The following is a 22,693-nucleotide window of genomic DNA, read 5'->3' as shown; positions in this document are numbered from 1 at the left end:
CTGGGTGAAGAAGTTGCCCCTCAGGTCTCCTTTAAATCTCTCCCCTCTCACCTTCAACCTGTTGTTCTTGATTCCCTGATCCTGGGGGAGGGGGAAGACTGTGTGCATTCACCCTATCGATGCCCCCCATTGGTTTTATACCCCTCTATAAGGTCAACCCTCAGCCTCCTACGCTCCTATAAGGTCACATCTACACTCCAGGTCCCAACCTGGCCAACCTCTCTCCGTAACTCAGTCCCTCAAGTCCCGGCAACGTCCTCGTAGATCTCCTCTGTGCCCTTCCCAGCTTAGTGGCATCTTTCCTATAACAGGGCGACCAAAACTGAGCACAATATTCTAAATGCGGCCTCACCAGTGCAAGGTTAAAATAAATCCCCTAAACCTAAAAAGTAACAACTAAGATCTCAGGCTCAAGGGTCCAAAGGCAAGGACTGAGGCCAAGAACATAGATTCAAGGTTAAAAGTAGGGTCCGAAGTCTAAAACTCAAACTAAGGCCAAAAGGCTTAGCATCAAGAAACAAGACCCAAAGCTCAGGAACCCAAAGATGAATGCCCACAGGGTAAATCCCGCTGCTCTGCGAGGTTGGCATCCAAATTAAGGCTTGCAGGAGGGAAGGGTCTGAGCGGGGGTGGATCCCGGAACAGAGGACGGAAGCGGGAGATGACGGGATGTGTGGATTTATCGTGGGGGCTTGTGTGTGAGGGGGACACGGTGGGAGCAGGAGGAGGTGGAAGGAGGGCAGGAGGGGGAGAGGGGCAGAGGGAGGATGGGGTGAAGAGGAGGAGGGGTGTAGGGGCCAGATGGCGTCACAGAGATGGGGAGGGGTGTAGGGGAGGGAGGGGGTCACAGAGACGGGGAGGGGTGTAGGGGCCGGAGGGGGTCACAGATGGGGAGGGGTGTAGGGGCCGGAGGGGGTCACAGAGACGGGGAGGGGTGTAGGGGAGGGAGGGGGTCACAGAGACGGGGAGGGGTGTAGGGGAGGGAGGGGGTCACAGAGACGGGGAGGGGTGTAGGGGAGGGAGGGGGTCACAGAGACGGGGAGGGGTGTAGGGGCCGGAGGGGGTCACAGAGACGGGGAGGGGTGTAGTAGTCGGAGGGGGTGACAGGGACCCAGGGGGTTCACAGAGATGTGGAGGGGTGTTGGGGAGGGAGGGGGGGGTCACAGAGACAGGGAGGGGTGTAGAGGCCGGAGGGGGTCACAAGAGACGGGGAGGGGTGTAGAGGCCGGAGGGGGTCACAAGAGACGGGGAGGGGTGTAGGGGAGGGTGGGGATTCGGACGTCCGTGTTCGGGAGAGGTATTGGGTTGTGACGGTTGCTGTCCGGGTGTTTCGGGATGAGGGGGGAGCCGGTGGGATGGGCCGGGGAAGTCGGGTCAATGGGACCAAGAGGTTGAGAAACAAGATGGCCGCCCTCGCCCTCCCCCCCCCACTCCGCCCCGCCGACCAATGGGAACCCGCGGCTGCTGCTCCGTCAAATCAGCTCGCAGGTGGCACTCTTGAGGTAGGCGGCCGGCGCCAGGGAGCGAGTGACTGGCTGGGCCCCCGCGTTGGTCACCGGCGCCGTCTCCGTGGCAACGCCTTGCTGCGGCGCCTCCTTCGTCCTTGGCGCACTGACCCTCTTCCTGAGCTCCTGGAAGTCGTCGGAACCCTCGTACGAGCTGGAGGAGCGGACGGTTCCCTCGCCCTCGTCGCCGGCGTCCGGCTCCTGGGGGGAGTCTCTCGGACTCCGGCTGCTGGGGGCAGGGAGGGAGGGAGGGAAGATGGAGGCCAGAGAGGATGGTCAAATTCTGTCAGATTGCTGTCCTCGGCACTCCCAGTGCGTCCCCCCCCTCCACCGTCCCTCCCGCAGCGCTCCCCCCTCGCCGCCCCTCCCGCAGCGCTCCCTCCTCGCCGCCCCTCCCGCGGTGAGCCAGGGGCGGGAAGGGAGAAAGGGAGGGGGAGAGAGGGGGAGGAGGGGAGAGAGAGGGAGGCGGAGATGGAGGGGGCAGAGGGGGAGGGGGAGGGAGAGGGAGGCAGGGGGAGAGGAAGCGGCGAGAGTGGGGGTGAGAGGGAGGCCGAGGGGAGGGGGGAGAGGGAGGGGAAGGGATACGGGTGGTGGGACTGCCCCCTCTGTAGGTGGGGGAGGGTGGGAGGTGGGGGGGGAATGTACCTGAAGCCCCTCCCCCTGAGGGTGCGGCGTCACACACCCCCTCCCCACGATCCCGCTTCAACCCCTCAGAAATGAGGTGGCAGGAGCCCCGGCGTTCCCGATCCGGGGCGGGGCAGTGCGTCCGGGATACAGGCCCCCCTGTGATGCACGGGAGCAGGGTCGAGGGGCAGAATGCCCCCCCTCAACACGCTGCCTGATCTACCCCCCCCCCCCCCCGCCCCCACGCTGCCTGCCCGGCCCGAGCCCCAACTGTTCCTCACCCCTCCCTCCGTGAATCCCACTCGTCCCAGCCCCTGTCTCCCCGGGTCCTGCCCAGCAACGGGTCCTGTTCACCCCTCCATCGCCCTCACACCCCCCACTCCGACTCCCCTCCCGCCCCCACCCCCCGACTCCCCTCCCTCCACCAATGACGGCCCCGAGCTCCAGAATTTCCTCCCTGAACCTCTATGTCCCCTCTCCCTCCCCCTCCTTCCCCATCGCCCTCTCCCTCCCTCCCTCTTACCCTCTCCCCCCCCTCTCTCTCCCACTGAAGGACCTTGAACCCTTTCCCACGTGAAGCAGAAGGCGATATTCCGAGAAAGGTGGGATTTGTCCCACAGATCGGATTGCTTCCCTTCCGTCTTGTGTCTGGAAGGACAAGACGAGACCTGGTCAAATACTCACGGTGCTTGGCGTGGTCTGGAACAGAGTGATCGACAGACAGTCCTACAGCACGGAGGCAGGCCCTTCGGCCCAACTCGTCCATGCTGACCAACTTGCCTTCCCAAGCCAGTCCCATTTCCCTGCATTTGGCCCGTATCCCTCTAAACCTTTCCCATCCGTGGACCTGTCCAAGTGTTGTTAATGTACCTGCCTCACCCACTCCCTCTGCCAGCTCGTTCCATATACGGACCACCCTCTGAGTGAAGAAGTTGCACCTCAGGTCCCCTTTAAGGCTCTCCCCTTTTAGTTTTAGACTCCCCTCCCCTGGGGGAAAAGACGGTGACCGTCCACCTTATCAATGCCCCTCATGATCTTATAAACCTCCATGAGGTCACCCCTCAGCCTCCTTTGCTCCAGGGAAAACAGTCCCGGCCTGTCTGGCCTCTCCTTATAACTCGAGCCCTCCGGTCCCGGGAACGTCCCCGTGAATCTTTTCATGCTGAATCCTTTGGAATCCTTTTCCTAAGAAACCCGGAGTATGTCCGAGACCGGGGTCGACTGGATATCACGGGAAGTGAGGTGGCAGGTCAGGAAACTGGTGCTGATCTGACAGGGGAAAGCAGGAAAGGGGAGGGGGTGAATGGCCTCCGGCTATTCCTTATGGCCGTTGGTGAGGGAGGCGCGGCAAGGTGGGGCTGATTAAGGGGGTGAGGGGGTACCCGGTGGATGGGTTAATCAGGACTCTTTGCAGTTGTGCGTGATGTCACTGAAGGGGATAGCAGAGAGGGAGGGGCTGAATGGAGCACTCCGTTTCCCCGCGTACCTGGAGACGCTGTTCTCCTTTAACTCGTTGCCATACTCGTTGGCGCCCTTGAAGCCTTGCGTCCTCTTCCCTTTCAACCAGTACGTCTTCATGTACCCCTTGCCCTGAGCGGTACAGAAAGGGGCTCATCATAATCCGACGTGGATCACTTGGCAGAGACAATTCAATCCCGACAAGTGACGAGGCTTTGGGAAGTCTCACAAGGCTAGGATGTACACCGTGAACAATAGGGCGCTGGGGAGTGTGGAGGAACAGAGGGACCTTGGGCTACAGGTACATACTTCCCTGAAAGCTAGTGAAGAAGGTGTATAAGATACGCCTTCATCAAAGATTGGTATTGGAAATGGTTTATTATTGTCACTTGTACCGAGGTCCAGTGAAAAACTTGTCTTGCATACCGATCGTACAGGTCAATTCATGACACAGTGCACTGAGTTAGTACAGAGTGCATTGAGTTAGTACAGGGTGCATTGAGGTAGTACACGGTGCACTGAGGTAGTACAGGGTGCACTGAGGTAGTACAGGGTGCATTGAGATAGTACAGGGTGCACTGAGGTAGTACAAGGTGCATTGAGTTAGTACAGGGTGCACTGAGGTAGTACAGGGTGCATTGAGTTAGTACAGGGTGCACTGAGGTAGTACAGGGTGCATTGAGTTAGTACAGGGTGCACTGAGGTAGTACAGGGTGCACTGAGGTAGTACAGGGTGCATTGAGTTAGTACAGGGTGCACTGAGGTAGTACAGGGTGCATTGAAGTAATACAGAGTGCACTGAGGTAGTACAGGGTGCACTGAGGTAGTACAGAGTGCATTGATGTAGGTAAAAACAATAACAGTACAAAGTGTCACAGCTACAGAGAAAGTGCAGTGCAATAAGGTGCAAGGTCACAACAAGGTAGATCGTGAGGTCAGAGTCCATCTCATCGTATAAGGGAACCATTCAATAGTCTTATCACAGTGGGGTAGAAGCTGTCCTTGAGCCTGGTGGTACGTGCCCTCAGGCTTCTACCTGATGGAAGAGGGGAGAAGAGAGAATGACTCGGGTGGGTGGGGGGTCTTTGATTATGCTGGCTGCTTCACCAAGGCAGCGAGAGGTAAAGACAGTCCAAGGAGGGGAGGCTGGTGTCCGCGATGCACTGGGCTGTGTCCACAACTCTCTGCAGTTTCTTGTGGTCCCGGGCAGAGCAGTTGCCGCACCAGGCCGTGATACATCCGGATAGGATGCTTTCTGTGGTGCATCGATAAAAACTGGTGAGTGTCAAAGGGGACAAACTGAATTTCTTTAGCCTCCAGAGGAAGTAGAGGCGCTGGTGAGCTTTCTTGGCCGTGGCGTCTACGTGGTTGGAGCAGGACAGGCTGTTGGTGATGTTCACTCCCAGGAACTTGAAGCTCTCAACCCTCTCAACCTCAGCACCATTGATGTAGACAGGCGCATGTACACCGCCCCCTTTCCTGAAGTCAATGACCAGCTCTTTTGTGTTGTTGACATTGAGGGAAAGTTTGTTGTCATGACACCGTTCCACTAAGCTCTCTATCTCACCACCCAGCCCATGACTCCCCCTGCAATCCGGGCCATGCCATCTTCTCGCAGCTCCCATCGGGCAGGAGGTACAGAAGCCTGAAGTCCCCACACCACCAGGTTCAGGAACAGCTACTTCCCTTCAACCATTCGGTTCTTGAACCGACCGGCACAACCCGAATCACTGCCTCAGTACAGCAACACTGGGACCACTTTGCACTACCGTGGACTAGTTTTTGGCTCTAATCGTGTTATTTCTTGTTAAAAAAAATGAGGTATAATTTATGTTTTTTTCTCGTGACTGCTGCGTATCTGATGCCCTGTGTCTGTGAGGCTGCTGCAGGTAAGTTTTTCGATGCAACTGTGCACACATGCGCTTGTGCCCATAACAATAAACTCGATTTTGACTTAACCGGGGCACAGAGTTGGGACATTACGTCGAAACTTTAAAAAACTTGCAGTTCTGGTCACCACACCACAGGAGGGAGGTGACCGCACTGGGGAGGGTGCAGAGGAGATTCCCCAGGGTGTCGCCTGGATCGGAGGACTTCGGTTACGGGGAGAGGTCGGAGATGCCGGGACTGTTTTCCCCGGAGCGAAGGAGGCTGAGGGGGGGACCCGTTAGAGGTGTGAGAGGCAGAGACAGGGTAGACGGTCCGAACCTTTCTCCCTGTGGTCGGGATATCAAAAACAAGGGGGCGCGGGTTTAAGGTGAGGGGGAGGAGGTTTAAAGGGGGTGAAGTGTTCCACACGGGGAGTGGGCGATATCTGGGACGGGCTAACGGGGGAGGGGGTGGATGCGGACACGGTCAGGAGGCATTCAGACAGGCACTGAGGTAGACAAGGTGTGCAAGGTCCCGATGCGGGTCAGTGTGGAAGGGGCAGGAGGACAGTAGGGGTGTTGTGGGCCGAAGGGCCTGGTTCGGTTCTGTCCCACTCCGTGAGTCTCTGTCGCTTCACCGACAGCCCAGAGACGCCGGCAGCGGGCCTAGTGTGTCAAGCTGACGTCCCGCCCCCGTTCATGGAACCTAAACAGGCGGGTGTGGGGGGGTGAATCTCCCCCCCCCAACCCCAGAGGGTGGGTGGGAGGAGGGTTGGAGTCGGGAACACACTGCCTGAGGGGGCGGCGGAGACACAGACCCACAGGACGTTGGAGAACTATCTGGGCGGGCACTCCAACCCACAAGGTGGAGACGTCCATGGACCAAGCGCTAGGAAATGGGGCTAGTGCGGAGGGGCTGGCATGGAGCGGATGGGCCAAAGGGGCCTGCTTCTGGGCGGGGTGACTCTGTGGCGCTCAGCGCCGCCGTCGGCTGCTCCCGTAGGCGCGACCTGCAAACCCGCTCCCCCGTTCGGAGATCCTACCTTGACGAAGATTTTACCCCGCTCCTCGATCATGTAGGGCTCGTGTTCCAGGTGGTCCTTGGTGGTCTGACTGATGTGGATCTGCATTCCCTGAGGGAGGGGAGAGGGAGGGAGGGAGGTGGGGAGAGGGAGGGGAGGGAGAGAGAGGGAGGGAGAGAGAGGGATGGAGAGCAAGACAGAGGAGGAGAGGGAGGGAGGTGGGGAGAGGGAGGGGAGGGAGAGAGAGGGAGGGAGGGGGAGAGAGAGGGAGGGAGGGGAGAGAGAGGGAGGGAGAGTGGGAGAAAGGGGGGAGAGAGAGGGAGACAGAGGGGGTGAGAGAGGCAGCAGAGTTCATTAGACCTCGTTGGGAGGGAGGGAGGGACCCGCGAGGAGGGACCGAATGGTCTCTGGCTGGCCAACGGGAAGGCAGGGCCACTGTCGATCCCAGAGCTCCCACCCTGCCGATTATCCCGTGGTGGGGACCCAGGGATCGGGTGCGCGGAGTCGGGGGTGGGGGTGGGGGGGCGATCTCGCTCACCACGCCGTTACTTTCCATCCTGGATGCAGTGTTGACTGTGTCCCCGAAGAGGCAATACCGCGGCATCTTCAGCCCGACCACGCCGGCGACCACCATCCCGGAGTGAATCCCTGCATCCGACACAAACGGGAACACCCCCCCCCGCCCCGTTACTGACCCCTTCCTGCCACCTCTCCCCGCCGACCCCCGACCTCCCGCCATCTCCCGGACACCCTCCGGCCAATCCCAGCGCTGTCTGAGAGCACCCAGTGCCAAATCTCCCGGCCAATCCTTTCCCGGGGGAGCCTCTCCGGACCTCCGCTAGGATCCCGGGTGGAGGTTCCTTGAGATTCCCAAGGCCTGTGTTGGTTCCCATCTCCTAACCCGTCATCGTTGGGACCCTTCCTGATATCCTGGTGTCAAGGCAACCACCCTCCCTCCCCCGTTCTGAGCCATCCCAGGACATCCCAGGAGCCATCAACTCCCCCTGGATTGTATCCCTCAAGCCCATTCCCCCGGAGCACCCGGGGGAAACCTACTCGGTCGCAGGGAGAGCGTGCAAACTCCACACAGCCAGCGCCAGAGGTCGGGATCGAACCTGGGTCTCAGGGGTTGTGAGGCTCCAATAACGTCTAGTCATTACAGGCCCAACCTTTCCGCAAAAGCTAACCCCCTCCATCTGAGCCCAGTGAACTCTCTCTGCACTGTCTCCCGTCCTCCGGCACTTCACCCACAGTGAAACAGGTTTGGGGATCCAATGGGAAGAGTGTTGTACATGAAGTCATTGGCCATTGGCTACTGGGATTTGGTCAACCAATGGCCATTGGCTATTGGGATTTGGTCAACCAGTGGTCATTGGCTGATGGGCTTTGGTCAACCAATGGGTACAGAGTTGTAAATGAAACCACTGGCCATTGGCTGTTAGGATCCAGTCAACCAATAGCCATTGGCTGTTGAGATTTGTTCGACCAATAGCCATTGGCTGTTGGGATTTGGTCAACCAATGGGTTATGAGTTGTGAAAGAAACCATTGGCCATTGGCTGTTGGGATTTGGTCAACCAATGGCCATTGGCCGTTGGAATTTGGTCAACCAATGGGTAGAGAGCTGTGAACGGAATCCCGACGGTCTATTGGGTCGAGTTTGCTGTGTTCCCTTCACTCAGGGTCCCCGGTTTCCCTCGCTCCGATCAGCTTTTCCAGGGCCCCAGTTCCCAGGTTCTAACCAAGAGCTGGTTTCTTGTGCTCCCTCTAAACACATTGGGTTCACTGGGACATATCATAAAAACCCCAAAAAAGAAGTGACCTCAAAACTGTTGGGGTATTAATGCAACATCCAATAGTCCGGAATATCTGCTGAACCTGAACCACTAAAGGTGCCGGATTATAGGAGCTTTACTCTATGTTTACTACTGAGACATCTACAGTGGCCAATGGATAAATGGTTTCATTTACAGCTCTCTATCCATTGGTTCACCAAATCCCAACAGCCAATGGCCATTGGTTGACCAAATCCCAACAGCCAATGGCCATTGGTTGACCAAATTCCAACCACCAATGGCCAAATAGTTCCATGTAGAGCTCTGTACCCATTGGCTCATTAAATCCCATGATTTTCCTTGGCCGTTTGGTTTTGTACGTGACTCCTGCCTGCAGGACGATTAGACAGCTGGAGAGTGGGCCAGTGGTTTTGGAGACACTGCCCTACCCACACCGCCCACCCTCTCCCCTACCCCCACCCGCACCCCCACTCCCTGGCCCTTGATCTGAAGGCTCACCCACTCGAATCTGGATGTTGTCCCCGGTGGAAGGGTCCTTCAGGTGGTTGATGGAGCTGAGCATGTCCACCGCCATGTCGCAGATGTGGTGGGCGTGGAACGTGGTCTTGTTGGGGACGCCGGCGACCACCATGTAGGCATCACGGATGGTCTCCACCTGCGGGGTGCACGGGGGGGGGGCCAAAATTAATGCCAGGCGCATCCCACAAGGCCGTTCGTTTCCTGTCTCAGTGGCGGGAGGTCACACAACATGGGAACTTCCTATGTAAACAGTCACGCTGTAGTTACACCCTCCCACCACCGGCGGGGCTGCTGCCCAAGGTGAAAGTCCGGACGGAAAGGGTGGCTTCCAATTGGCGAGGAAAGTGTGATGGGAGGTGGGGAGTGGCTTGGTGTGGGTGAGGGGGTGGGGCTTGGTTTAGCGATCAGGGGGTGTGGCCTGGTGAGGGGGGCGGTCACACCACGGGAGGATGGGACTTCGCTAAGACAGCCAGCCAATGGGCAAAGCTCAACGCCATGGCAGGGGCGGGGCATGATAAAGGAGCAGGTGGCTTGCCGACTGTCGGGCAGAGGCGGGACTTAGCACTGGGGGGGTGTGGCTTAGGAGAAGAGGTGGAGCTTAGCCAGGACGGCCACGCCCAAAGTCGGGGTGAGGGGCGGGGATAAATGTGGTGCTTGGGGGAGGGGCTTAGCATGTGAGGGTGGGGCTTGACCGCCTAGAGGCGGGGCTTGGCGCGCTGAGCGTGGAAGCCGTGCTTAGCAAGATCGGGAGCAGATAGTGGCGGGGCTACGGGAAGGGTGGGTGGGGCTGGTCATTGGGGGCGGGGCTTAGCATTGAAGGGGTGGGATCCCCTGGATGGGGGCGGGGCTTGGCAAGGTGGGGCTCACGGTATGAGGGCGGGGCCTAGAGTTGGTGGGCAGGGCTTAGTTTCCAAGGGGCGGGGCTCAGCAGTGAAGGGGGTAGGGCTTAGCATTGAGGGCGCGTCCACAAGATGGGTGCGGGGCTTGGCAATGTGCGGCTCAGTAGGAGGGCGGGGCCCGGAGTCGGTGGGCGGGTCTTAGGTCCCGAGGGGCGGGGCTTGGCGGGTGGGGGCGGGGCTTGGCATTGGGGATGTATCCCCAGGATGTGGGTGGGGGCGGGGCTTGGCATTGGGGATGTATCCCTAGGATGAGGGTGGGGCTTGGCAAGGTGGGGCTCACAGTAGGAGGGCGGGGCCTGGCGTCAGTGGGCGGGTCTTTGGTCCCGAGGGGCAGGACTTAGGTTCTGAGGGGCGGGGCTTGCCGGGGAAGGGGGCGGGGCACCTTGTAGACGTTGTGCTTCTCGCTCAGCGTGTCGAAGACGATGTAGATCTCGTTCAGCATGTCCACCACCTGCATCGGGGTGATGTGGATGCAGATCTCGTTGAACTTCACCACGTCGCTGAACAGGATGGTCACATCGGGGAAGACCTTCGGGGGTAGAGGGTGGGGGGGTGGGGGGGGGCAGAGAGCAGAGGGGTGAGGGAGATAAAACCCGTCAGGTGTCGGCAACTCCCAACGCAACTCCCCGGCCCTTCCCCGCCCCTCCCCTCCGCTCTCCGTCCCGGCAAACGGAGGGTGGCCTCGACACCGGGACGGCGTTTGCTTCCTGCCTCGATGGATGGCGGCGGCTCGCACACGGTGGGATCTTCCTGCGTAAACGGTCACGCGGCTCTCCCTCTGCTCCCCCCTCCCCACCCCCGCGGGTCCAGGGCCACCTCCAGGAGGACAACTTGACCTTCCAGCCACGGTTTGGGGAAAAGTTTCCGAGCTAGAGAGGGCGTGATACGGCAGGGGAGAGAGGGGTGGTAGGGGAGTGGGGATATGGGACCATAAGTTGGGAGAGGTGGGGTTCACAGGCTCCATGGCCTCCTCTTTGGAGTGGAGAAAGAGTGGGGAGGATGCGGGGGGGGTGCGGGAGGGGAGGGGTGAGGGTCGCAGCATACCTGACAGGTCTCGAGGGCAGTTACGCCCTTCCTGAGACGGTCGGCCACCGCCTTGGGGATCATGGCGTAGAGAAGGGAGTCCCCCCGCTTCTTCTCCTCGTCCAGCTTCTGAATGATCTCCTGGAGCTGAGCATACTTCTGTTGTTCCTGCAGGAGCACCCACACACGCACACGCACGCGCACACGCACACACACACACACGCACGGACACACGCACACACACACAGGATTAGTCAGCTTGCAGATGACGCCAAAGCTGGTGGTTTTGCAGACAGTGGAGGAAGGCTGTCCAAGGTCACAACAGGGTCTGGATCAACTGGGGAAGTGGGCCAAGGAACGGCGGATGCAATTTAACTCGGACAAGTTGTGAAGTCTTGTCATTTGGGAAGTTAAACCAGCGCAGGACTTACACAAGGAGTGTTGTAGAACAGGGAGACCTCGGGGTACAGGTACACGGTTCCCTGAAAGCGGCGTCGCAGGTAGACAGGGCGGTGAAGAAGGCGTCTGGCACGCTGGCCTTCGTCGGTCAGGGTGCCGAGTACAGGAGTTGGGACGTCACGTCACAGCTGTACGAGACGTTGGTGAGACCGGACCTGGAGTATCGTGTGTCGTTCTGGTCTCCCAGCTACAGGAAGGGTGGGATTAAGCTGGAGAGGAGGCGGGAAAGATTCACGGGGACGTTCCCGGGACTGGACGGCTCGAGTTATAAGGAGAGGCCGGACAGGCCGGGACTGTTTTCCCCGGAGTGACGGAGGCTGAGGGCTGTCCTTATAATGAAGGTTATCTACATCTCCACAGAGAGGTTGAGGCAGATACGTTAACAACACTCGGACAGGTCCACGGATGGGAAAGGTCTAGAGGGATACTGGCCAAACGCGGGCAAATGCGACTGGCTTGGATTGGAATCTTGTTCGGCACGTACCAGTTAGGCCGAAGGGCCTGTTTCCGTGCTGTATGAGTTGTGAAGGAATGGAGGTGGGGAGGGGTGGGGGGGTAGAATGTGTTCAAGGGGCTGAATGGACTCTCTCTTAAAGGCATGTCCTCTGGTACTTGGATTTCTACCTTGGGAATAAAAGATACTGGCTGTCTGCTCTATCTGTGCCTCTCATAGTCTTATGAGGTCTCCCCTCAGCCTCTGCCGCTCCGGAGAAAACAACCCAAGTCTGTCCGACCTCTCCTTACAGCTCACGCCCTCTAATCCAGGCAGCGTCCTGGTGAACCTCTTCTGCACCCTCTCCGAAGCCTCCGCACCCTCCCTGTAACGGGGGAGACCGGAACTGCGCGCAACACTCCAAGCACGGCCCGACCAGAGTTTTATACAGCTGCAACGGTTTCGTTTTGAGGGATCTCACCTGGTCCAGGGCGAGCTGAAGCTCGGCGGACTGCTGCGTACCGGCAAGTATTAACTCCCGACTGGAATCGTGAAGGTTAAGGTCATTCACGTAAACCCCCATCTTGATCATGTCCTCCACCGTCTCGATTCTGGGGGAGAGGATGCAGCAGAATTTAAGCCCCTCACCTCCCACAGCCCAATCCGTCCCCTCACAGGGTCCCACAGCACGGAGAGAGGCCCCTCGGCCCAACCGGTCCGTGCCGACCAAGATTCCCATCCAAGCCGGTCCCATTTGCCCGCGTTTGGCCCGTATCCCTCTACACCTTTCCCATCCGTGGACCTGTCCCGGTGCTGTCAATGGACCTCCCTCACCCACTCCCTCTGGCAGCTCGTTCCATGTACGGACCACCCTCTGGGTGAAGAAGTTGCCCCTTTAAATCTCCCCCCTCTCACCTTAAACCCATGCCCTCTAGTTCTTGATTGCCCAACCCTGGGAAAGATACTGTGATCATTCACCCTATCGATGCCCCTCATGGTTTTATACTCCTCTATAAGGTCGTCCTTATGCTCCAAGGAATGAAGTCCCAGCCTGCCCGACCTCTCCCTATAACTCAGGCCCTCGAGTCCCGGCAACATCCTCGTAAATCTCCTCTGTGCTCTTTCCAGCTTAATGACGTCTTTCCTATAGCAGGGCGACCAAAACTGTTCACAATACTCCAAATGCAGCCTCACCAACGTCATGTACAACTGCAACGTAACCTCCTGACTCCTGTACTCAGCGCCCTGACCGATAAAGGCCAGCGTGCCGAACATCTTCTTCACTGCCCTGTCTACCTGCGTCACCACTTTCAGGGAACCATGTATCTGTACCCCTGGGTCGCTCTGTTCTACAACACTCCCCAGGGAACCATGTACCTGTGCTCCAAGGTCCCTCTGTTCTACAACACTCCCCAGGGCCCCGCCGTTCACTGGGAAAGTCCTGCCCTGGTTTATCTTCCTAGAATGCAACACCCCGGACTTATCCGAATGAAATTCCTGTGTCATTTAAGGCCCACTTCTCCTATCAGGCGACCCTGACCCCTCACACCCTGTGAGCTGTTTGACCACAGTGGCTTCACGGAGACCCTCAAACCCGCTCCCACCCTCCCACTGACCCTCTGCCCTGTTCCCGAGACGTCCCAACCACTGAGGGGTCCTGCCGCGGTGTCCTCGGTGTGGCCTTGGGATGAAGAGATGGAGAGCAAAGGATTCGGCCAGGGGATGAGGGTCTTCACTCTGCGTGCGTGCGCGCGCGTGTGTGTGCGTGCATGCGTGTGTGTGTGTGTGTGTGTGCGCGCGTGTGTGTGTGCGTGTGCATGCGTGCGCGTGTGTGTGCATGCATGCGCGTGCGTGTGCGTGCGTGTGCGTGCGTGCGTGCATGTGTGTGTGTGTGTGTGTGTGTACACCCGTGTACTCAGCAGGTACGGGGGTGAGACCACAGCTGCCCTAACCTGCACGCTGGCGGCAGGGTTACACAGTGCGATCCCGGGGCCCGGTGGGACTCACATGGGGGTGCCGAGGAAGATGAGTGAGTCCCACTGTGGCACGTACTTCATCTGTCCCTTCAGGTGCAGCGGTTTCTTGGACGGTTCCCGCATGTCCTCGAAGATGGTGTCGCTGCACTTCCCTGTGGGAGCGGGGAGATCGGTCGGGGGGGGGTGGTGGAAGCGTCAGGGAAATCCCCTCCCCTCTCCATCCCACCCCTCCCCTCCCCACACCACCCTGCCGCTCCCCCTCACCTCCCCTCCCCTCCTGTCCGCCCCACCCTCCCCTCCCCACCCCTCCCCTCCCCACACCTCCCTGCCGCTCCCCCTCACCTCCCCTCCCCTCCCGTCCGCCCCACCCTCCCCTCCCCACCCCTCCCCTCCCCACACCTCCCTGCCGCTCCCCCTCACCTCCCCTCCCCTCCCGTCCGCCCCACCCTCCCCTCCCCACCCCTCCCCTCCCCACACCTCCCTGCTGCTCCCCCTCACCTCCCCTTCCTTCTCCCTCCACCCTCCCCTCCCCTCACCTCCCCTCCTCACCCCTCCCCTCCCCACCCCTCCCCTCCCCACACCTCCCTCCTCCCCTCCCCTCCCCCCTCCTCCCCTCACCTCCCCTCCTCACCCCTCCCCTCCCCACCCCTCCCTCCTCCCCTCCCCTCCCCCCTCCTCCCCTCACCTCCCCTCCTCACCCCTCCCCTCCCCACCCTCACCTCCCCTCCCTCCCAACCCCTCCCCACACCCCTCCCCACCTTCCCCCTCACCTCCCCTGCCCCTCCCCTCCGTCCCACCCCCCCCCCCACCGCCCCACCCTCCCCGTCTCACCGGTGACGGTTTGGAAGGCCAGTAGCTCGATATCCTCCCCACCAACGTTCTTCGGGGTCCCACTCACGTACTCCGGGGCCTCCCTCTTGTTCCCGCCGTCCTTCACCTCTGCGTCACCGTGGGGAGAGAGGGAAAAAACACGGGCCCCCACCCCCGTTAGTCTTCCACGTGGGGACACCTCGGGAAAGCAGCCAACGTAATCACAGACCCCTCCCAACCCGGACAGCCCACCAGCGCCTCCGCTTCCTCGGGAGGCTAAAGAAATTCAATACGTTCCCCCTGACCCTCACCGATTTTTATCGATGCAGCACAGAAAGCATCCGATCAGGATGTATCCCGGCTCGGGACGGCAACTGCTCTGCCCGGGACCGCAAGAAACCGCAGAGAGTTGTGGACACGGCCCAGCGCATCACGGACACCAGCCTCCCCTCCGTGGACTCTGTCTGCACTTCCCGCTGCCTCAGGAAAGCAGCCGACATAATCAAAGACCCCCACCCACCCCGGACATTCTCTCTTCTCCCCCCTCCCATCAGGCAGAAGATACAAAAGCCTGAAAGCACGTACCACCAGGCTCAAGGACGGCTTCTACCCCGCTGTTATAAGCCTTTTGAATGATAAGATGGACTCTCGACCTCCCAATCTACCTCGTTGTGGCCCTTGCACCTTATTGTCTGCCTGCACTGCACTTTCTCTGTAACTGGGACACTTTATTCTGCATTCTGTTATTGTTTTCCCTTGTACTATCTCGATGCTCTGTGTAATGAATTGACCTGTACGATCGGTACGCAAGACAAGTTTTTCACTGGACCTCGGTACAAGTGACAATAATAAACCAATTTACCTACTTAGACTGGGGGATAAAGTGGTTCTTTTCACAACCGCTGCCAGTAACTAGTGGTGTTCTGCGTGGGGTCGGTGTTGGGACCCCAGCTTTTCAGTTTGGGCACTAACGATCTGGATGACGGGCTTGAGGGCTTTCCGGCCAGGTTTGCGGACGATACAAAGACAGGTGGAGGGACAGGTCGAGCTGAGGGAGCAGGAGGACTTGGGCAGGTCGGGAGAGCGGGCAGAGAGGTGGCAGGTGGAATACAGCGCGGGGAAGTGTACGGTCACGCACTTTGGTAGAAGGAATAAAGACGTAGGCTAGTTTCTAAATGGGGAGCGGATTCAGAAATCGGAGATGTAAAGAGTCATGGAGTAATACAACACAGAAACAGGCCCTGCGGTCCAGCTGGTCCGTGCTACCCACAGCACGCCAGTCCCACTTTCCCGCGTTTGGCCCGTATCCCTCTAAACCTTTCCCATCCGTGGACCTGTCCGAGTGTCTTTTAAATGCTGTTACATCTGCCTTTCCCTATAACAGGGTGACACAGCGCTCCAACTGCGGCCTCACCAACGTCCTGTACAACTGCAACATCACCTCCCGACTCCTGCACTCGGCGCCCTGACCGGTGAAGGCCAGCGTGCCGAACGCCTTCCTCACCGCCCTGTCTACCTGCGACGCCGCTTTCGGGGGACCGCGTACCTGTACCCTGCTCTACAACACTCCCCGGGACCCCACCGTTCACAGCGAAAGTCTTCCCGGAGTGCAACACCACGCACTTATCCGAATTAAACTGCATTTGCCATTCCTCGGCCCACTTAGCTGATCAAGATCCCCCTGTAGTTTTTGATAACCTACGATACCAACTGCTTTAGCGTCATGTGCAAACATACTAACCGTGCTTTGTACGTTCTCATCCAAATCATTGACACAGACGACAAATAGCACTGTGCCTCGGGGAACACCACACACCACGGGACTCCAGTCCAGGACACAACTTTGCACTGTCACCACCCCCCACCCTTCCCTTGCGTCCTACCATCGAGCCAATAGTGCATCCAATTAGCCAGGCTCAACGCGATCCGACCTTCCAGAGCAGCCAACAATATGGAACCTCGTCATCGGTCTGACTCAAGTCCACATAGACCACATCTACCCTCCCGCCCTCGACGACCTTCTTGATCACCCCTTTGGAAGAACTCAGTCAGATCCGTGAGACACGACCTTCTGCGCACAAACCCCAGATCAACCCCTGCCTTTCCAAACACTTATCCCTCAGAATTCCCTCCGGTGACTTCCCAACCACTGATGTTAGACTCACTGGCCTATAGCTCCCAGATTTTTCTTTGCCGGCCTTCTTAAATAAAGGCACATTAGCCACCCTCCAGTCTCCCAGCACGTCACCCGTCACGAATCCCTCTGCAATTTTTGAGAACCATCTTCACTCCCATTTCTGGCAGGTCAGATTAAACTGTTCCTCACTTTTCAAGCAGTCTTGCCTGTCTCACAGCCTTGCTATGATCAACCCATGATACAAACAAGAATTGCCACCTCAGCTCCTTTCTCAAGAATATTGGCTGCTTGGATATAGAAGGCAGTGCGGCGAATGGGAATCCAGGTCTGCGAGGGAGAGCGGTTCGGTAGCAAAAAGGTTTGGTCCGACGAAAGATTTCTGTCGCCACCTGAATTTCCCTGGTCAGCCACCAGAGGGAGGTAAAAGCACATCATTCGGCAGGGCGAGCCCCGGGGTGAGACACAGGGTGAAGCTCCCTCCGCACCGTCCCATCACACACTCCCGGGGTCAGACACAGAGTGAAGCTCCCTCCGCACCGTCCCGTCACACACTCCCGGGGTCAGACGCAGGGTGAAGCTCCCTCCGCACCGTCCCGTCACACACCCCCGGGGTCAGACACAGGGTGAAGCTCCCTCCGCACCGTCCCGTCACACACCCCCGGGGTCAGACGCAGGGTGAAGCTCCCTCCGCACCGTCCCGTCACACACCCCCGGGGTCAGACGCAGGGTGAAGCTCCCTCCGCACCGTCCCGTCACACACTCCCGGGGTCAGACACAGGGTGAGGCTCCCTCCGCACCGTCCCGTCACACACTCCCGGGGTCAGACACAGGGTGAGGCTCCCTCCGCACCGTCCCGTCACACACTCCCGGGGTCAGACACAGGGTGAAGGTCCCTCCGCACCGTCCCGTCACACACTCCCGGGGTCAGACACAGGGTGAAGCTCCCTCCGCACCGTCCCGTCACACACTCCCGGGGTCAGACACAGGGTGACGCTCCCTCTACACCGTCCCGTCACCTTTATTTGCCTGCTCTTCCCCTGGGCTTTGGTCCGTACTGGACACACTGGGCTTCTGTTTGCTCTCGACCACGGCCTTGGACATCAGCTCGAACACATTGTTGAGGTGCGTGTAGATCTGTGCGTGAGGGAGGGAGGAGCAGGTGTCAGGTGGGAGGCCACTCAGCCCTTCCTGCTGCCAGCCCGCTGTTCCCCATCTCATTCCCACCCTCCGGCCGCTGTCCGACCGAGCCAGCTGTTGGCCAGATGTTGGCCGGCGGTGAGGCAGAGGTTCACATCAGTGGAACCGAGGGCCCGGGTCAGTGGAAAAGAGCCCAGGACAATCCCATCCCCCCTCACCTCCCTCCCCCCTCCTCACCTCCACGCCTGGCTCCCTCCTCCCTCACCCCCTCGCCTCCCTCCCCTCTCACCCCCTCCTCACCCTCACCCTCCCCCCAGACCTCCCTCACCTTCCTCCCCCTCACTCCCTCCTCCCGCTCACCCTCACTCCCAGACCCGGCTCCCTCCTCCTCCCTCCCACACCTCCCTCCCTCCCTCTCCCCCTCAGACCTCCCTCCCCCTCACCCTCAGACATCCCCCCTCCCTCCCACACCTCCCTCCCTCCCTCCCCCCCTCCGACCTCCCTCCCCCTCACCCTCAGACCTCCCTCCCTCTCCCCCTCAGACCTCCCTCCCCCTCACCCTCAGACCTCCCCCCTCCCTCCCACACCTCCCTCCCCCCTCCCCTCTCTCCCCCCTCCCGCACCTCCCTCCCCCCTTCCTCTCTCCCCCCTCCCTCTCTCCCTCCCCCCTCCCTCTCCCCCCCCGCACCTCCCTCCCCCTCCCTCTCTCCCCCCTCCCACACCTCCCTCCCTCCCTCTCCCCCTCCCTCCCCCTCACCCTCAGACCTCCCCCCTCCCTCCCACACCCTCCCTCCCCCTCACCCTCAGACCTCCCCCCTCCCTCCCACACCTCCCTCCCCCTTCCTCTCTCCCCCCTCCCTCTCTCCCTCCCCCTCCCTCTCTCCCCCCTCCCGCACCTCCCTCCCCCCTCCCTCTCTCCGCCTCCCACACCCTCCCTCCCTCTCCCCCTCAAGACCTCCCTCCCCCTCACCCTCAGACCTCCCCCCTCCCTCCCACACCTCCCTCCCCCCTCCCTCTCTCCTCCCCCCTCCCTCTCTCCCCCCTCCCTCCCCCTCCACCTACGTTGTCCCAGTTGAACTCTAGCATGGGCCGCACCAGAGTGAACTCGTCGTTGACCTTCTTGCCCTGCAGGTCGGAGAAGACCTCTTTCAGGCCGTCGCCGATCCTCGACATGGTCATGTCCCGGCGAAAGATCATGCTGAAGGGAAACATGTCGAAGAAGATGCCCTTCTTCATGGGCAGCTTCTCGTAGTCGGGGGCGGCCTTCAGCTGAGGCGTCCGGTGCTTGAAGGCCGCGTTGTCGAAGTTCATCTTGTACACCACGTAGGTCATCTTCTCCGTCTCCTCCTTGGACAGGATCTCCACCTCGATGTCCGTGTTGTAGAACTGGCGGCCGACCTGTGATAACTGCCCTGCGGGGTGGGGTTGCGAGACGTCAATGGGGTCGTATAGGCCCCGACTCGGTGGCCTCACGGGTTGGGGAGGGCGCCCGACTCCCTGATGCGCAGCAAGGTCCCGCAAGACGGCACGAAGTATTTCCCCAGAGAGGGCTTCCCTCTCCAAATCCCACCCCCGACCCCTACTCTCCGCCAGCTACAGAGTCCCACGGTGCTGTGGATTGAAGTCCCGGGAGAGATCGATCCCCCCCCCCTCCCGAGGCGCTCCCTCCTCGCCGTCCCTCCCACAGAGCTCCCTCCTCATCCCCCCTCCTGCAACACTGCCCGTCCCGAGGTGCTCCCTCCGCACCGCACCGCCCCTCCCATGGAACACAGAGCAGTACAGAACAGGAACTGGAACAGGCCCTTCGGCCCACAATCTTGTGCTGAAATAATTAAAACTAGCAATTAAACACCAAGTTAAACTAACCCCTTCTGCCTGCATGTGGTCCATCGCCCTCCACTCCCTGTACATCCATGGGCCTATCTAAGAGCCTCTTAAACCCCTCTATCGTACCTGCCTCCACCCCCCACCCCTGGCAGCACATTCCAGGCACCCGCCGCTCTCTGTGTAAAATAACTTGCCCCGCACATCTCCTTTAAACTTTCCCCCTCTCACTTTAAATGCACGCCCTCTGGTATTAGACATTTCGACCCTGGGTGAAAGATATCGGCTCAGAATCTTACAAACCTCTATCGGGTCTCCCCTCAGCCTCCGCCGCTCCAGAGAAAACAACCCAAGTTTGTCCGACCTCTCCTTATAGCTCACGCTCTCTAATCCAGGCAGCGTCCTGGTGAACCTCTTCTGCACCCCCTCCAAAGCCTCCCCATCCTTCCTGTAACGGGGGCGACCAGAACTGCCCGCAATACTCCAAGTGCGGCCTGACCAGAGTTTTATACAGCTGCAACGTGACTTCCCGACTCTTGTACTCAGTGCCCCGACCGATGAAGGCAAGCGCGCCGGACGCCTTCGTTACCGCCCTGTCCTCCTGTGCGGCCACTTTCAGGGAGCTGTGGACTTGGACCCCAAGATCCCTCTGTACGTCAGTGCTCCTGAGCGTCCCCCCATTAACTGTGTTCTGCCCCGTTACATTCGATCTCCCAAAGTGAAACATCTCACACTTGGCCGAATTAAACTCCCTGCCATTTCTCCGCCTATATGGTTCTCCCTCCCCACCGCCCCTCCCTCCTCTGACCCTCCCTCCTCTGACCCTCCCTCCTCACCGCCCGTCCCTCCTCACCAACCCTTCTGCAGCGAGGAGCTCCCTCCTCACTGCCCCCCCCTCCCACAATGCTCCCCCGCCCCCCCCCCGAGATCCCTCAGGACCCCACTGGGACCCCACTGTGCCCCCCGGGACCCACCCCGCAAAGAAACCCCCCCTGGACACCCCGAGGCCCCCAGGACATCGCCCCCTCCGGGACCCCTGAGACCCCGGGACGCCCCCCCCCCCCAGGACCCTGGGAATCCCCCTCAGGGACCCCAGTGCACGCCCGGGACCCCTGAGACCCCCAGGACACACCGGCACCCCCCCCGAGACCCCCCTGGCGGGACCCCCGTACCCTTGACGAACTGGGTGAAGCCCTTGCGGGTGCTGCGGTAGTGCAGGGTCAGGCTCCGCTCGCATTCCTCCTCCACACAGAAGCTGGGTGGCTGCACCTTGGGGAAGGAGAAGCGGAAGTATTCGTGCAGGTTGTCCAGCTCGTTGATGAAATCCCGCACGTTGCGGCCCAGCACCTGAGGCGGGGGCGGGGTGGGGGGGGGGGCAAACGGGACGGGACAGGCGCCGGGAGAAGGAAACGACAGGGGGTCAGACAGTCAATCCCGGACGGAACGAGATCCCCCCGACCAAAAAAATCCATCCACCAACCCGCCCCAGAACATTCCCATGGACTCCTGGCCCACTGGGAGGAGGTATCCCCGTCTGATGGGCCGAGTGGCCTGTTGGTGACCGCTCGGGTAACCCTTCGGAGACCTGGCCCCCCAAACCCCCCCACACCACCCTCCCCCGAGCCTCCCTGCGCCCCAGCGTCCACTCACCTCGAGCTTGCACCCAGCTAATAAAGATATCGTAGTTAGATTGACCGTGTTCGGCACAGATACCGTGCGTTGTAGGGCTGTAACGTTATTAGTCACACGTACATCGAAACACACAGTGAAATGCATCTTTTTTGCGTCGAGTGTTCTGGGGGGGCAGCCCGCAAGTGTCGCCACACTTCTGGCGCCAACACAGCACGCCCACAACTTCCTAACCCGTACGTCTTTGGAATGCGGGAGGAAACCGGAGCATCCGGAGGAAACCCACGCAGACACACGGGGCGAACGTACAAACTCCTCACAGACAGCGGCGGGAATTGAACCCCGGTCGCTGGCGCTGTAATAGCGTTACGCTCACTGTTACACTGCCGTGCCTGCCCAGCTGTTCTATGTTCGATAAGTGGGAAAGGAGAGGCTGGCAGACATTACAGAATATCCCAGCGGGTTCGAGGGTGAGTGTGATCCGTTTCTGACAGTATATTGAACATTCAGATGGAAACGTACCTTGAGAATTCTCTCGTACCCGTAGTTCCCGATCCTCTTCACCATGTAGACACCGAACGCGTACATCAGCTCGTCGTGAGTCTTTCCCAAGACTTCTCCAGCAGCCTTTGCCATGCGTAGGATCAGGTTGTCACTGGCGGGTTAGAGAACCGACATGAACAGAGACTCCAGCTGTAAGAACCTCTCCTGCTCCGAAACAGGATCATCCTCCTGGGAATCATCTCAAGGTGCTGGGATAATGGGACCTGACCCCTGGTGGGAGAGGGCTGGGGCGAAGGAGGGGAGAGATGGGCGGAGAGGTTTAGGGAGGGAATTCCGGAGCTCGGGGCCCCGGGCAAGGTGGAAGGAGGGGAACCAGGGGGAGAGGAGGAGGTTATCAGGTCCCAGGTAGAAAGAGGGTCAGACAGAGTGAAGCTCCCTCCGCACCGTCCCGTCACACACTCCTGGGGTCAGACACAGAGTGAAGCTCCCTCCACACCATCCCGTCACACACTCCCGGGGTCAGACACAGGGTGAAGCTCCCTCCGCACCGTCCCGTCACACACTCCCGGGGTCAGACACAGGGTGAAGCTCCCTCCGCACCGTCCCGTCACACACTCCCAGGGTCAGACACAGAGTGAAGCTCCCTCCGCACCGTCCCGTCACACACTCCTGTCTAACCCCTGCTCTCCCAGGACGTACAGCCCTTACTTGTACATCTGGTGTTTGACGAACTTGAGGTGTGGGATCTCCGCTCGAGCTTCGATCAGCCGCCACACGTCCTCTCCGTAGGATTCGTTGATGTAATCATTGACGGCCTCCAGGTACAGGCCGTACATTGTGGCTCCTTCACCGCCCTGCTACACCTTGGGGACAGGAGGACAGGAACGCTGGGGTAAGGGGGGGGGGGGTAAGCGGGGGGAGGGCTCAACTCAGGGCATTCACCCCCTGCATCGGATTTGGCAGCAAGCCTTCTAGATGGTTTCACTGAGCCCAGGAAAGCCCCTCCAGTGGGTCGAGCTGCTGACTCATGGCTCCAGAGACCCGGGTTCAATCCCGACCTTTGCTGCTCTG

General features: G+C 59.8%; 1 protein-coding gene across 1 annotated transcript; it reads right to left on the bottom strand.

The window, feature by feature from the left end:
- Nucleotides 1–1,472: 1,472 nt before the first annotated feature.
- On the bottom strand, nucleotides 1,473–22,458 carry LOC127587400 (soluble guanylate cyclase 88E-like). The gene is made up of 15 exons (XM_052045698.1): nucleotides 22,331–22,458; nucleotides 21,641–21,773; nucleotides 20,662–20,836; nucleotides 18,728–19,077; nucleotides 17,545–17,662; nucleotides 14,413–14,520; nucleotides 13,613–13,733; nucleotides 12,087–12,216; nucleotides 10,735–10,881; nucleotides 10,073–10,219; nucleotides 8,771–8,927; nucleotides 7,016–7,125; nucleotides 6,499–6,588; nucleotides 3,616–3,719; nucleotides 1,473–1,734 (listed from the first exon to the last, which is right to left on the bottom strand). Exons 1-15 carry the CDS (start codon nucleotides 22,456–22,458, stop codon nucleotides 1,473–1,475), a joined length of 2,280 nt encoding a protein of 759 aa, XP_051901658.1.
- Between the last annotated feature and the right edge of the window lie 235 nt (nucleotides 22,459–22,693).

The sequence above is a fragment of the Pristis pectinata genome, chromosome 40, assembly GCF_009764475.1.
Source record: "Pristis pectinata isolate sPriPec2 chromosome 40, sPriPec2.1.pri, whole genome shotgun sequence".
Lineage (NCBI taxonomy): Eukaryota > Metazoa > Chordata > Chondrichthyes > Rhinopristiformes > Pristidae > Pristis > Pristis pectinata.
The sequence above is the reverse complement of the archived record's forward strand: the minus strand, read 5'-3'. Positions and strand labels throughout refer to the sequence as shown.

Excerpts from the sequence above, each read along its gene's own strand:
- LOC127587400 (XM_052045698.1), bottom strand. The coding sequence starts at position 22,458 with ATGTACGGCCTGTACCTGGAGGCCGTCAATGATTACATCAACGAATCC. Across the intron at positions 20,837-21,640 it reads GGTACGAGAGAATTCTCAAG|GTGCTGGGCCGCAACGTGCG; the intron begins GTACGTTTCCAT and ends CCCCCGCCTCAG. Across the intron at positions 1,735-3,615 it reads AAGGAGAACAGCGTCTCCAG|CAGCCGGAGTCCGAGAGACT; the intron begins GTACGCGGGGAA and ends CCCTGCCCCCAG.